The sequence below is a fragment of the Neoarius graeffei genome, chromosome 25 (genome assembly GCF_027579695.1).
Source record: "Neoarius graeffei isolate fNeoGra1 chromosome 25, fNeoGra1.pri, whole genome shotgun sequence".
Lineage (NCBI taxonomy): Eukaryota > Metazoa > Chordata > Actinopteri > Siluriformes > Ariidae > Neoarius > Neoarius graeffei.
Window position 1 is genome coordinate 41,214,940 of NC_083593.1, and position 17,028 is coordinate 41,231,967.

Sequence of the window (17,028 nt, forward strand, 5' to 3'; positions counted from 1 at the left end):
TTTTAGCAAATTCAATAAATAAAAACTTTACACAAAACATCCGACAAAATCATTTCCACTTAGAATGTAAACAAACTAGCGAAATGACAGGAGCAATTTGTGAAAAATGTGAAAATAATAATTCTTGAAAAATAATAAAGATACGTTCTTACCATCAAATACTTTTATTCCATTTTTTTTTGGGGGGGGGGTCTGCTCTTCTTCTTCTTCTTTTTTTTTGGTGGTGGTGGTTGGCAAACCAACTTAAAGGTGCACTACTGCCACTGACTGGGCTGGACTGTGGAGCAGGAGATTGGGGGGCAGCACCTACCGGTATATTCTTTTAGCTATTTCTGTTTCTTTAAATACTTTGATAATTTTTGGGGTTTTGTTTTTGAATAGTTTTTATTTCGTCCTCGGTTGGTTCAGCAACATGCTCCGCCATTTTGTTTTTCTCTTCTCACAGTATGAGCTGATATCCTAGTAGTAGAGTAGCCAATCTATTTATGTCAGATTGTTCATATCCAGTGAATGTGGATAGAATAATTTCTGATATTTCACTCCAATGATGTCACTTCCAGTGTTTTCCTGCACATTGTCAAAATGGCGAACTGGTTCAAAATTAAAATACTTTTGATTAACTTGCTTTTTTTTGTGGACGTGTCCATATAATTTAAAGAACATTACACAGGGGCACAAAGATATGAAGTTTATCTTCTCAGTTCTCCATTTTGTGTAGCTGTGCTGATGAATTTGTATGAACTGTTCAATATAATTATGCAACACCAGCTTGGCACAAGTCAACATTTGATAATTATTAAACTTTATATAAAGTTACATCAAGTTAAATATTACCTCTTTACAACAAATATTTTAACACATGTAAAAGTATGAACATATAGAACACATACTACCTAGAAATACTAATTTAACAATCCAGTTACACCAATTGACCTTATGTACAGTACCAGTCAAAAGTTTGGACACCCCTACTCATTCGTAGGTTTTTCTGTATTTTGACTATTTTCTATGTTCTAGAACAATATTGAAGACGCCAAGACTATGAAATAACATATGGTACATATATGGAATTATATGGTAAACAAAAAAGTGTTAAAAAACAAAATATGTTTCATATTTTAGATTCTTTAGCGTAGCCAGCATTTACCTTAATGACACTTTACACACTATTGACATTATCTTAACCAGCTTCATGAGGTAATCACCTCGAATGCTTTTCAATTAGCAGGTGCCTCGTCAAAAGTTAATTAGTGCAATTTCTTGCCTTCTTAATGCATTTGAGATCAAACAGTAAACAGCTGATAATAATAATAATAATAATAATAATAATAATAATACAGTAAATAGCCCTATTCCAGAACTGTAGTAATCCATATTATGTCAAGAACCACTCAAGTAAGTAAAGAGAAACGACATCCATCATTACTTTAAAGGAGATACACAGAACCATGGCTTCACTTTCATTTATAAATGCCTTGAGACTGCAAGAATGGCACAGGAATAGTTTTAAGCATTAACAATAAATCTAATATAGTAATTTTTACAATTAAAATGATTCATATAAGTAGCGGTCTGAGTGAATGACCTTGACATCTGTGATGTCACCACAGGAAGGCTATCGGTCTCATTGCCATTTTTGCTATACTAAAACACAGAGCTGACTGCAACTTTGAGCTTCCATTTTGAGCTAATTTATCGCCATGCCATGTAAATGTGTTGCTGGCGGGTGCAGCAACATGACAGACAGTGGATTTACATTGCATTTATGGCCCAAGAATGTTCAAACTGCAAAGATTTGGATGCGTTTTGCAAGATATTCATGGGCACATTTTACTGATGACTCATACGAGACCTCTGATCTGTTGAGGAGCGCTGGCTATAAGCCCATATTGAAAGAGGGTGCAGTATCAACAATTAAAGGAAAAGAAAACTACAAGAAAAGGAAAGTAAGTTCAGTTGCACCAGTTCTCCCGGAGTGTGAGCTGAGCAGTAATGGCGGAGTACTCAGTATTGAGAAAATGGAGAATGAGTGGACCAGTCATCAGATTTCTCCGCTGGATGCCTCAGCAGCAATATCTTGCTCTTACATGGAAGAAGCAAATGAATGAAGAATTGAAAGTCAGATTGTTTCAAAACAATTGTCCACAAGATCGGCCTTCAACAAGTGAGAACACAGATGGGGAAGATGTGACTCTCATTTGGTTACATAACAACAACAACAACAATAACAACATCACTCGTTGTTTACCTGCATTTAGATTAATACATGTAACTTGTATTGTGTATTTAAGTTACCGGTATCAGATTATTTAATTTGCTTCAGAATGTGATTGTCTCAGTTCATCTGATTATTTAATTAGCCTTTTACGTTTTATCAGTGAAAATGCATGCACGTACATGTATGTTGCATAAGTTATAACGTCTATCCTGTTTTAATGAGAGTCACATGAGACTGTCAGTTCAATTCCATCCAATTCACTAGACAGCTTTGTTCTCTGGCTTTATTTTGTAAGGTGGGGGCCTCCGTGGCCGACATGTTACTATCGGATTCACTTTCCGATGGTTCAAACTGATACAGTTCTACGTGTATAGCAGTAGCATGTACACACACTCCAATTTCAGGACTATCACAGTGAGATGTATTACTATCTGAAGAATGTGAAGAATCTCCGAAAATAATTCCGAATGAAGAGGCCAATGCAACCACTCTCGCCTGCCGAGTCTGGCTTTGGTCTATAGCTGTCAAAGGCCTCAGCCTTAAAACTGGTTACAGCAGTGATGTCACTCACTCAGGGCTGGCTGGCTCAGCTTGAATACCAACTTTGCAGTCGATTTTAACTCTCAAAAAATAGATAGATAGATAGATAGATAGATAGATAGATAGATAGATAGATAGATAGATAGATAGATAGATAGATAGATAGATAGATAGATAGATAGATAGATAGATAGATAGATATACTGTATATATTTTCCTATTTATGCAGCATACAAGAGTCAAGGATGGAGATGCTATCCACTCAGAAATGTATTTAAAAATAAAAGTTCTGCGTATCTCCTTTAAGACACAAAGTGTATTTTAATTAATAAAAATAAAGAAAAACCATTGAATTAGAAGATGTGTACAAACTTTTGACTGACTTTATTTTTCAGAAGGTTAATACCCAGTTTAGCTCACACTAAATTCACACTGGGCCTTCATTTTTGGCATAGGTTTTACACTTGATGCCCTTTCTGACACGACCCTCTTCAATCTATCTGGGCTTGGGACCGGCACTAAGTATGCACTGTCTTGTACAACCCCAGTGGCTGGGTATTTTACCTAACCTGCATGTCTTTGGACTGTGGGGGAAATCGGAGCACCCAGAGGAAACCCACACAGACACGAGGAGAACATGCAAACTCCACACAGGAAGGCCTCCATTGGCCGTGAGGTTCAAACCTTCTTGCTGCGAGGTGACAGCGCTAACCACTACACCACCGTGCCGACTTGTACTGTATATCATTACTCGTGAAATTAATTTAAATAATATATTTCTGGATAATTGTAAAAAAGAATTCTTTTGCACATCTCTTCTTATCTTAGAGTTTTGACCTTTTTTTAAAATCTCACCCCCTGTAAGAGAAAGATCCATCTTCTGTACTTACAGGAACTTGCCGTTGGTCTGGCGGTTGTTGAGTAAACATGGCTCAGAGTCTTCCCGTGTGATGGTTCCATGAAACCAGGGCATCTTCTCATGTGCTATGGTGGCAATCAACTTTTCCAGCTGAGGTTTCTGACTGATGATAGCCTGCTCCAATGAGGCACCCTAATTTAAAATAAATAAAAATGCAATGCATAATGTTATGTAAAAATGCTCATGCACATTTAGCGCTCCTCTTATTAAAATAAACAAAAATTAAGATTTTTTTTTTTATTATTTGGCGCACAGTTCGTTTCTTTGATTTCTTTTTTGAAAATGTTTGGTCGTTTTTTAAATCAGTAAACAGACAAAATTTCTTTGAGTAAACACTTCCAGTTAGCGATTTCTTAATCTCACAAGGTCTCAAAAAAGCCTTCCGAAAAAGTGGAAGCACAACGAAACCACTAAAGATACGTCCAGTCTTTTTCTTAGAAAGCCATGACAAAGTTACAAAAAAAAAAAAAATCTAGGCATTAATTTTGCTTATGGATTACTCACACATGTATTGTTTAATAAGACCAATAAATCATTTTCAAAACACTGTTTAAACCTCTTTTAGTCAGATTCAGTTCCATTAGAAGGACACTGAGAAACACACAGACATGCAACATGAACTGGGATGGAGATTTACATCAAAACACTTTTTTAAGAAAGAAAAGAAGAAGAAAAAAGCTCACTTAAAGGATATACTCCATTAAAACAATAACTCGTGTCTGATATTGAAAGAGATTCAATTCTGTTACGTGATATCTGCAGGTCAGTGAGGAGATAGAGAGATTTTCTGAATACTGAATGTATGTCTTGTTATTGACAATGTATTTAATAAGAAACGACAGTCCAGCATTACTTTAAGACATGACGTGTCTTTTAATTAATAAAAATAAAGAAAAAACATTGAATTAGAAGAAAGTGTGTCCAAACTTTTGACTGGTACTGTGTATATATGTTCACCTCTCTACAAATGTGTGTATACAATATATGGTATTACTTACTTACTTACACACACACACACACACACACACACACACACACACACACACACACACACACACACACACACTTCAGTGAAAAGCATGCTGACAAGACTAGAGCACTGAAGGACAGAACCACAGAGAATACAGGCTTCCGGCCTCACACATGCTCTAACCTCTTCCATCTAGAATCTCACATAAGCACACACACACGTGTTTTTAATATTGCAGTAGTCAGGCCATGTATTGGATTTAAGCAGAAAACCCCACACATACCGGTACAAAGAGCCAGTGCGGTCTTGGCATGTTCAAGTCTATTGCCTTGTGTTTCCGGGTGTTGGTTGGAGCAGGAAAGTAGCACTTGGTCACAAGAAATAACCCACTAATGTAAAGATCGGTTAGATAGGTCACATTTAATCACGTCTTGGTCAGGTGCAATTGATTATTACATAATATCTCAGTGAATGAGCAGATAAAGAAGTGTGTGTGTGTGTGTGTGTGTGTGTGTGTGTGTGTGTGTGTGTGTGTGTGTGTGTGTGTGTACACATGGCCGAACTTACAACATCATGAACAAGTTGTTGTTGACCTTTGTGGCCTCAAGGAATACAAGAAGGACTGATGTGGCTTACGAAAGTGGCTTACTGCTAATAAACAAATTATAGATCATTTATTATACTTGAGATTTCTGTGCTAATACGACAGCATTGCTGCATTATAGATAATTTAGTCAACACACTCACACAGTCATCTTGTTTCTTTTTACATTGAGCAGGAGACTCATCTAGGTTTAATTCATGTACATTGCATAATTCAGAATGCTAAACACACACACACAAGTCTGTATCTGAAACCTGGCGCAGACTTGGGATGAGTCCTTAAAGCATTTGCTTTGTTTATTTATTTGAGCAACTAAAGGAGCTAATTTATTACAGATGAGAGTGGAAGCAATTTGAGTGAAGGAAAAAAAAATCTCTTTTGCAATCTGCAGTTGCTGGAAGTCTCTCACGAGACTAAATGGAAGAGTTGGCCTTGCACATCAGTAACAGGAGAAAAGGCTTTCTTTTACGCAACCCCCATCACACACGCAAACACACCTCCTCCCACCTGTGGTGGGATCCTCTCGGCCCTGCATCTGGGACATCTGCCGGATGCAGGTCACCCACAGAGAGCTGTGCGTTGCCTGAGGCTGAAGCCACAGTCGAAGCTGAACTAGGGCCCTTGGTCAGGTTATGCTGCCTGGAGGTGTCTGATAGCAGTCTTCGGAAGGTCTTGGGCAGGCAGACGCCGGTGCCTAGCACACACGGCCGGTAAACCAGAGTGTATTTCTGTTGAGGCTGGGCCTTGTGGTGGCCGGGAGGGGGGGGGGTCACCTGCTCGGCACTCGGCCTGAGAGGATTTCACTTCTCTAGAGGCAAACAGTGAGGATGAGCTCTTTGCATGGCAGGTGCTTCAACCGTCATCCTCAAACTCAGTTTCAGAAGGGTTCACAGCAATTCGACGTCAAACACACTAAAAGAAGTTGAAACAGTTTGCACATTAGGCCTAAAGATCTGTAGCCTATTAGCATTGCACTTTGTTTTGGATTTGTTGGAATAACATTCAATATTTCTCATTATTCACATACACACAGATCTCATCAGGCAGGGTTTTTTTGTTTGTTTTTTTGATAACACAAGAAACCATATTTAAATGTTAATAAAATAGCTGATAACTTTGTCATCTTAAAAAGGAGACATCAAGAACATAACTATTAATCAGCGAAAAACTTACCAAAATTAAAGTCATAGGCAAACACACATACCTGAAAGCAAAATATAAGCATGATGTATTAACCACTATGCTAATTAACAGTAGGACTGAGGCACTAAAATACGTGGTTCAATGTTTAATTTATTATGTAGTCATGCAGCTGCCAGACTAAACCACCGGATATCCATTGGAAGTCTATAGAGTCCTTCCTTGGCCCGATGTGGTTGGCCTGCGGTGGAGCCACATGGCACTCACACTCAGAGAGACAAGTACTGCTTGAATGTGGAGGCTATAAGTGTAAAAACCTGAATTTTAAATGCATGATGATAGTTCTAAAGGAAAACTCCATTCTAAAACATATTAAATATGTATATATTGTAATCTATATGTGATGTGCTTAGTGAATGTGGCAGTAATTTGTCGGTTGGTGCTGTATTTACACTACTCCTGTGTAAAGTTAGCAGTGGTGTGCCACACTGATGTCACATGGGGCCATAATTAGTTAGCTATATCCAAGATGACAACATGATGGTGCTGACTGTGATAATAGAATGAAATCTGAAGTTTTAGACGCTGAACTCTTTGAGTGGTGTATACAGATGAGAGCTGGACAGACTAAAGGATTTAAAGTGCTGCTGCATTGCTCTAGTAGGAAACTATTAACCAAAGTAAAACTCGATCAACATATCAATGAAAGAAGTTCTCATCTCATCTCATTATCTCTAGCCGCTTTATCCTTCTACAGGGTCGCAGGCAAGCTGGAGCCTATCCCAGCTGACTACGGGCGAAAGGCGGGGTACACCCTGGACAAGTTGCCAGGTCATCACAGGGCTAACACATAAACACAGACAACCATTCACACTCACATTCACACCTACGGTCAATTTAGAGTCACCAGTTAACCTAACCTGCATGTCTTTGGACTGTGGGGGAAACCGGAGCACCCGGAGGAAACCCACACGGACATGGGGAGAACATGCAAACTCCACACAGAAAGGCCCTCGCCAGCCACGGGGCTCGAACCCAGGACCTTCTTGCTGTGAGGCGACAGCGCTAACCACTACACCACCGTGCCGCCCATGAAAGAAGTTTTAACTAAAAAACAACATTTTCACTAGAAAAAAAAAAATCCTCACTGCCATCACATGTTAATTATAAAGATTAATATACAAGTGATCCAGGGAAGATTTGTCCTTTAAAATTCAAAAGTAAAAAGAAATCCTACCATAGACCATAGATACATTTCTACCAAAGGAAGTAATCAAGTTTCAGTCTCAGAAAGATTAGATTTAACACTTGAATTACGCACTGTAAGCCTGGTCTTCATTCTTTTAAGCAATATAACAGAAGTTTATGAGTACACAAATTAGTAGCCAACATAAAGGCACCTATTTAACCATTTCACATAAAAACACAAATACCTGCTTTAAAGTCTTGTTGTCTAAGTATTAATACACTGATCAGCCATAACATCACAACCATTGACAGGTGACGTGAATAATATTGATCATATCATTACACTGGTGCCTGCATAATGGTGGGATATATTTGGCAGCTAAAGAACAGTCAGTTCTCAAAGTTGATGTGTTGGAAGCAGGAAAAATGGGCAAGTGTACGGATCTGAGTGACTTTGACAAGGGCCAAATTGTGATGACTAGATGACTTGATCAGAGCATCTCCATTAGAGCAGGTCTTGTGGGGTGTTCTTGGTATACAGTGGTTAGTACCTACCAAAATGGTCCAAGGAAGGACAACCGGTGAACCAGCGACAGAGTCATGGTTGTCTAGACCAAGGCTCACTGATGCGTGTGAGAAGCGAAGGCTAGCCCATCTGGTCTGATCCCACAGAAGAGCTACTGTAGCACAAAGTGCTGAAAAAATTAATGCTGGCTATGATAGAAAGGTGTCAGAACACACTTTGCATTGCAGTTTGCTGTGTATCGGGCTGTGTAGCCACAAACTGCTCAAGTGCCCATACAGACCCCTACAATGGGCAAGTGAGCATCAGAACTAGACCATGGAGCAATGGAAAAGGTGGCCTGGTTTGATGAATCACGGTTTCTTTTACATCATGTGGATGGCTAGGGTGCATGTGTGTCACTTACCTGGGCAAAAGATGGTACCAGGATGCACTATGGGAAGAAGACAAGCCAGCAGAGGCAGTGTGATGCACTGGGAAACGTTCTGATGGAAAACCTTGGGTCCTGGCATTCATGTGGATGTTAATCTGACACGCACCACCTACCTAAACAAGTCCATGCAAAATTCATGGCAACAGTGTTCGCTAATAGCAGTGGCCTCTTTTAGCAGAATAATGCACCCTGCTATACTGCAAAAATTGTTCAGGAAGGCTTTGAGGAACATGACAAATAGTTCAAGGTGTTGACTTGGCCTTCAAATTCCCCAGATCTTAGCCCAATCGAGCATCTGTGGGATGTGCTGAAGAAACAAGCCCGATCCATGGAGACTCCACCTCGCAATCTACACGACTTAAAAGGTTTGCTGCTAACGTCTTGGTGCCAGATACCACAGCACACCTTCAGAGGTCTTGTGGAGTCCATGTCTCAATGGGTCAGAGGTGTTTTAGTGGCACAAACAGGACCTACACATTATTAGGTAGGTAATTTTAATGTTATATCTGATTGGGGGCGGCACGGTGGTGTAGTGGTTAGCGCTGTCGCCTCACAGCAAGAAGGTCCGGGTTCGAGCCCTGTGGCTGGCGAAGGGCCTTTCTGTGCGGAGTTTGCATGTTCTCCCCGTGTCCGCGTGGGTTTCCTCCGGGTGCTCTGGTTTCCCCCACAGTCCAAAGACATGCAGGTTAGGTTAACTGGTGACTCTAAATTGACCGTAGGCGTAAATGTGAGTGCGAATAGTTGTCTGTGTCTATGTGTCAGCCCTGTGATGACCTGGCGACTTGTCCAGGGTGTACCCCGTCTTTCGCCCGTAGTCAGCTGGGATAGGCTCCAGCTTGCCTGCGACCCTGCAGAACAGGATAAAGCGGCTAGAGATAATGAGATGAGGTGAGAGATATCTGATTGGTGTTTCAAATGATGAAACACTGTACTCAGACCTGCACTCTAACTATAGAGGCCACTAGCTGAATATGAAGTATTGCATTCTTTTACACCAAATTGACATGGTGAATAACCTTGTATGGACATCTATGAGAGATTGTTTGATTCATTGGCGTTTCACAGGTCTAACCCTTCACTGTAGGCCACAAGTATCTTCACATGCTTTGTTCATGAAACAAAGGACGAACATGAGTATGTACTGAGCTCAGCCAAGGCAATCTTTTCCAGCATAAAACACAAACATCCGCTTGTATCACAAGGGGGCACTCATGCACTTAAGAATGACTAAATGCTTTTTAATCTCTCACTAAATAGTTCCTTTCCTCCTGTCATACATTACATTGTTCTCTAGTTCTTTATTGATCACCTTCTTCTTCCCCCTTGTCCAGCACCATTGCCAGGTCAGGGTCCATGCGGATCCTACTGATCCACATGTCATACTAATTAGAGCACAGTTTTACGCTAGATGCCCTTCCTGCCACAACCCTCCCATGTCTGGGCTTGGGAAACAACCATTCACACACACATTCACACCTATGAGCAATTTAGAGTATTCATTTAGCCTTACTACATGTCTTTGGACTGTGGGACTAAACTGGAGCACCCGGAGGAAGCCCACGCAAACACAGGGAGAACCTCTACAAGTGGATCTTGGAATTAAAAGCTTGAGTTTATGTCAGAAGATGACATAGTTTAAAAACACTCAGTTAAAAAAAGTCTTCAGTATTTCTCTAAACATATTTTGGTTAATTGTGTGTGCCTAATTATAAAATATGAAACATTACAACATTGACGGTGATCAAATCACTTGAAAACTGAAAAAAAAAATATTGACAATATGTTAAGAACATCTACCTGCAGATCTTCCTGAACTCAAAATTATAGTGTCATTTATAGTGAAGTAAAACTAAAAAGCGGCCCAGAAGTCAATCTGGACCAACTAACAAGCCCAACTAGTTATCTTATTGAGATATTATGTAGACAAAGGGAATGAAAATGTTCCTTTTTGTATGCAAAATTACAAGCATTTCAATGTAAATTTTCACCGCTGTTAATTTGCATCCCCGATGTTCTGTTTCAACCAAAAGTTCACATCTGAACTTTTGCTTCAAGTTCAACTTTGATTCATGGACTTGCATAATCCAATAGAAATACTCCTTTGAATGTCACAGATCTAAGATGGAGGAATATCTCAATGTAGCAGAGGCTTGAGATAATGGGTTTTATTCTATTCACATTCACTGGAGGGCGGCACAGTGGTGTAGTGGTTAGCGCTGTCGCCTCACAGCAAGAAGGTCCGGGTTCGAGCCCCGTGGCCGGCGAGGGCCTTTCTGTGCGGAGTTTGCATGTTCTCCGCGTGGGTTTCCTCCAGGTGCTCCGGTTTCCCCCAAAGACATGCAGGTTAGGTTAACTGGTGACTCTAAATTGACTGTAGATGTGAGTGTGAATGGTTGTCTGTGTCTATGTGTCGGCCCTGTGATGACCTGGCGACTTGCCCAGGGTGTACCCCGCCTTTCGCCCGTAGTCAGCTGGGATAGGCTCCAGCTTGCCTGTGACCCTGTAGAACAGGATAAAGCGGCTAGAGATAATGAGATGAGACATTCACTGATTGTCTCTGATTGACTACTCTACTACGAGGCTATCAGCTCATATACTGTGAATAGAGAAAAACAAAATGGCGGCGTGTTACTGAATCAACTGAGGACGAAATAAAAACTGTACTTTAAAACAAAAATACAAAAAAGCAACAAAATATTGAATAAAAGTATTTGATAGTATTTTATAGCGTTTTTCACAAATTGCTACTGTCATTTCACCAGTTTGTTTACATTCTAAGCAGAAATTATTTTGTCGGACGTTTTGTATAAAGTTTTTATTTATTGAATTTGCGAAAAATAAAAATAAAAATGCTCTGTTTCTCAAAATCCAGTAAATGTGGAGAGAATAAAAGAGTTATTCCACTCAATCTTGTCGTACATGGCTTATAGCCAACTTGCACCTCGTCGGCTATCAGCTCATGTACGGCTCGATTTCATGGAATAACTTAAATATAATCCAATAGTGTTACTCTTATCATTTAGAGATTGTAATAGTGGTATAAATATACTTTTTTTCTGTCTTTTATTACTTATGGTTTATGAGTTCATTAACTGGAGTTGCAACAAATAAGGCAAGCATACCTAACTACAAAGTTAACTAGTGAACCTTTTTCAAAATATGCACAGTCATTGTACAATATATCTGTTTAACGTGCACTAAGATAGGGATTACTGTTTTCACTGCTATTCTTAAAGTCCTGTTGACACAATTTGCTGTCCCCTCATTCCTTTCCCTCTTTTCTAATTCTATCTTTACAAACGAGTGACAAAATAATGGAAATCCCAGCAGCTTGTTTGTACTCTGTGTTTGTAGCTTTAGGTGTGTGGGGGGAGGAAGTTGGGAGTTTCCCATTCATGATGAAAGTAGTCTCTTCTAGTATGGCAATACTTCATCCACAAAGCACTAGGGCTCACTGTATGGTTTGCTGAGCATGTCAAAAAAAAGTCAAAGTTCATTCCCATGGCATGTGGTGCATAGGGTGGCGCCAATCTCCGTTTTCCATAGCCCTCAGCCTCTCGCCTATTGCATAGCTAGGGTTACAGTGGGGGCTAGTCCTCTGGTAACCGCGAGAGTTTGACTCCCCACTTGCATCTGTATTGCAGCGTGCCTTGCCAGACGGCAGTAGGTACCATTTTTATGATGGTCTTTGGTATGACCTGACCGTGAGCAGAACTCGCGATCTCCCGATCGAGAGGCGGACACACTAACCACTAGACCAACTCATGGTTTTGCTGAGTATGTAAATGATGTAAATTATATGCTCAGACCTTCACACTCACCAGATCTCAACCCTAGGTTCAACACTGGAGGTGAAATTCAACCGACATAGAGCCAGCACTCTCCACCATCATCATGAAAGCACCAACTGAGGGAATATCTTTTGTAAGACTGGTTTTCATTCATCCAGTACAGATCCAGAGAACCTATGACAAGCAACAGTGAAGCTGTTCTGGTGGCTCATGTTGGCAAGGCAGCTCATTAAGACACTTTATGTTGATTTTTCCTTTAATTTATCAACTGACTGCATGTCCCTGTAATGAGTTTTCATGTTTCATCACTTTCGTCCCATGAATGTTGTGTACTTAGCTGTTTACACAGGTCCTTACATGGTCAATGTACTGTGCTGCTGCTCTGTACTCTGTAGCTTATTAGACAGGAAATGATTGTGGACACAGCCAGGCCTTCATGGATGATTCACCAGTGCGCTATGCAGATAACTCTCTCTTGCTACATCCTGTCCTGTAAGATTTTATTGCATTACTATAATAGTTATGTAACATCCTAAAGTTAACTAAACAAACAAAGACACAAGGGAGGTGCCGAAACATTAAACAAAGAGGCCGACTGAGCAATGAATATTATTCTCACAGCAATGTATATTATCTCAGAGGCTATAGTGGGTTTTGTTTTGAAATGTGCACCGTGCAAGTGGAAGTAGAAGCGCAGACAAAAATAAAATATTGACACACTGAGGAGATAATTGAACATTGGTTTTGAAAAGGTTGCAATCCAGACAGGACTGGCAAAATTGTCCTAAAGCTGTAAAATCCTGCTTTCAAGCAATAAAAAAATTAAAAAAATAAAAAAACTTTGAAGGTAAACAACAAAGGTGACATTTCACTGAATTATCTCGCTCAGCCTACAGCAACCCTGGAATACTAACTGTCATGGATTTAAGATATTCAAATTGATTGATCTCTTTCACTGATGCTTTTATCCAAAATGAAAAGTGAGGCAGCATGCAATACAAGTATCTAGCTGTTGCAGTAACAGAATGTGACACATGCATTGCAGAACTATGTGACCACCATGAGACCAACATCACAGATCCACGGGTGAGAAGAATTTGGTTTTACCCCACAGTAGTGGTTTCACCAAATACCATTCATCATGTACTAAAGGGTTCAGGTTGGAACACAGACCAATATCAGTTGTCAAGTATCAGTGACCTAAACTTGATAAAATGATATAACACTTTGATTGAAGGAAGTCTACATGTACCACCCCATTTTTACTAAACAGTAATGGTTTAATAGTGCAAAATCATAGACCAGTTAGCAGAGAGTTGCACTTAATGGAATGGTGAATGCTGAGAATTATGCCACTTATTATGGGTTGAGTTTCCTGATATTATATTGAGCAAAGCTGCAAGATAAGAAGATTGCAATAAAGTGGGAAGCCATGGCCTAATGGTTAGAGAAGCAACTTTGGGACCAAAATGTCACTGGTTCAATTCCCTGGCTGAAGTGCCCTTGAGTAAGGCACCTAACCCCCAACTGCTTCTCAGGCTGCTCTGGGTATGTTGTACATTGCTCTGGATAAGTCTAAGTGTAAAGTCCTTCCCACACCATGCCCTGGTCTTCCCAGGCAGTCTCTCGTCCCAGTACTAACCAGACCATTAAGGCGCATCGGGCGACGCCGATCTCCATTTCTGTAGTCCTCGGCCTCTTGCCCATACACCTATGGTTAGAGTGGGGGGGCTAGTCCTTTGGTAACCGTAAGAGTTTGACTCTCCACTCGCATCTGTAGTGCAGCGTGCCTTGCCAGACGGCAGTAGGGATCATTTTTATGATGGTCTTTGGTGTGACCCAACCGCGAGTAGAACTCACAATCTCCCGATCAAGAGGTGGATAAGCTAACCACTAGGCCAGTTTGTAGTGCTCTGGATAAGAGCATCTGCTAAATGCCATTAACGTAATGTAAAGTATTGGGCAAGTAAGGCTGTCACTGATTGTTACCCCAAGGTAACAATTCTTGATGAGTGTACTGACAACCCATGTTAAAAGGTAACGTGGTGTTGGATTGAGTTAGAGGTGGTGATCCCCCCATCCATCCATTATCTGTAGCCGCTTATCCTGTTCTACAGGGTCGCAGGCAAGCTGGAGCCTATCCCAGCTGACTACGGGTGAGAGGCAGGGTACATCCTGGACAAGTCGCCAGGTTATCACAGGGCTGACACATAGAGACACACTGCTGTCAGCCGTTAGGCTCGAACCCAGGACCTGCTTGCTGTGAGGCAACAGTGCTAACCACTACACCACTGTGCCACCCCTGGTGATCCCCCATTCATGCTAAATACTTGCATGCATGCAAGCATATTTGAAATGGGTGCAAGCAAATAAGGTAAGCTGAGATGCATGCTGAAACTGCAATGCCCTTAAAAGTGAATGATGTGTGGAGCTGAGTATTATAGCATCGCAATGATGAGAGAAGCTGCCAACATGGCTGACAGTTCCCAACAAATTACTGCACAATACAAAGGACCAAGAATGAATCTTTGATATTTTTTGTTGTTGTCCTTGTTGACTGATGCAGTTTGGACTCCTTGCCAATTCATGATACCCTGTAAGATCATCCTGAGAGTTATGACACAAACCAAAGTGACCAGGATTATCTGGTGGCTACTGAAAGCTGCAGATACATTCAGCAGTATTTATTTATTTAAAAAATAAAACTAAGAGCTTTGACAGCGTGCCCACAACAGTCAGGAGGACAGTCTTTGTGGAGGGGCTATACTTGAGGCTATATTTGTCAGGATCTAGTATGTCATTGTGTAAGGAAAATACTTTGAGTGAAGATAGAAAACATTTTTAATAGAAATGAGAGGCGATAGACTAGTCTGTAGTATTGTACTGATTGTTAGCATCTCTTATGCTTGCTTGAAAATGGTGGAGAATTTGCTTTCGGTGAATGATTACTGAGGATGCGGATAACGGACACGATCAGTGTAAGGGACATGACCAGGAAAAAATAGGTTTAGTAACAGAAGTAGAATTCCTGAGCTTAGTCTATAGCCCATGAAGAGTATATGAAAACCAGAACGGAGGATATTGAAAGAGCTGATCTGGACGAGAGAGGACAGCATAATCAAGACAAGTTTGTTTACGCAATGGGTTGGTATTTGTGGCTTCACTCTCCAGGAAAGAGATTAAGGAAATCAGGGAGGAGAAGTGGGTTAGAGAGAAAAAGTGGAGGTTTTTCTGCAACCTGAAGGTCAACTGAATTAAAAGGTGAGGAATGTCAAGTTGGCTGTCTGTCATGCATCTGTGTGTCTAGGTTTTTTTTTTTTTGCCTGTGTGTAGGCTGCTTGAATACAGACATACTTTAGGCTGAATGAAGTTGGATGAAGCAGTCAGCAGCTTACATATTGCTGTAGGTCAGAGGTCAGGTCCTCAAGTGGGCTGATACTTTTTGGGAAGCATGGCAGCAATACAAGTATATCTAACCTCAACAGAGTTTCCTCTCCAAGCTGTTGGATGAATATTAACAACCAAGTGCATTTTAGTTCGATCAGAAATAAGACTTGTCTGGAATTCAAATGAAGTCCTTTTGCTTTTTTGTCTGGTTAGATCCATATTACTATAAGCTGTAGGTACATGACTAGACATGATCAGTTCCATAAAAATGTCAGGCAAATGTGACATCTTCTGTTGCAATTTGCTGAAGATTTGTATAAACAGGTTACCTCATCTACGCAGGTGTTGATGTTGGCGAGTGTCTGTGTGCTGTATGGGGTCATGTACGAAATGCCTTTCTAATTCCTAAACTAGCTTCCGGCTTAGTTTCTCATAGCAAGTCTCATAACAAGAAAGAACACAAACTTACACCACTATTAGCTGGAAATAAAAATGATTCCGCTACTGGGTCTTTTGTAGAAGCCCACTAATGCAATTTTATAAACTATGATCAAAATTTAACAAAGTATCAAAGATACAAATATATTAAACATATTTAAATAATATTGGCTGGCTTTTTTTCATGGTATATCAGATATATTCCATTCAGCTAGCACGATACTGAACGAGTCAAAGACTAGTTCAATATCATGCTAGCTGAATGGAATATATCTGATATACCATGAAAAATAGCCAGACATTATTATTATTATTATTAATATTATTATTATTCATACACATTCCTTTTGGGTATTCAACGCATCTTTCTCTTTCATAATTTTCTCAAAATCATCCATATTTAATGAAGCACCCTGGCGGCCATGTTTGTTTACAAATTGCCAGGCTTGTAGTACTCGAGTCCGACTCATGCCCTAATTTTAAGGACTCATTACTTGACTTGGACTTGAGCACTGATGACTCGGACTTTGACTCGGACTCGTAAATTGGAGACGAGGACTCTGATTTTTTCTTTATGTTTTGTAACATGCCATAATAATTTGGCATAAGATATTTATATCTACATTCATTTTTGTACTAATTTCATGCAAGAGTGTCACACCTGTGCGCCTTGGCACATGTATAAGATAGACTCTCGGGCGCACTCCGGACAGCGCGCGCACCAAGCGGATTCTCGCATGCGTGTGCCGTAAGCAATTCGCACCTGCACAATATAAAGACTATATATTTAAAGCGCACCTATATAAAGACTGTGAAAACACACTTACTTCGCAAAGTATTGAGTTGCGTTGCTGACACATTACTGAGCCTTATTTCC

The 17,028-nt window shown here is 40.3% G+C and overlaps 1 protein-coding gene across 2 annotated transcripts in view; it reads right to left on the reverse strand.

Moving 5' to 3' along the window:
* LOC132872969 (tyrosine-protein kinase SYK-like) overlaps positions 1-17,028 on the reverse strand; it is an 85,358-nt gene that overhangs the window by 16,907 nt on the left and 51,423 nt on the right. For both annotated transcript variants that reach the window (XR_009651513.1, XM_060908112.1), the window contains exon 2: positions 3,649-3,809. Coding sequence is in view for 1 of the 2 variants with exons in the window: in XM_060908112.1 (XP_060764095.1) it covers positions 3,649-3,809 (161 nt within the window). In the remaining variant the exon portion in view is untranslated. The remainder of the gene's footprint in view (positions 1-3,648; positions 3,810-17,028) is intronic.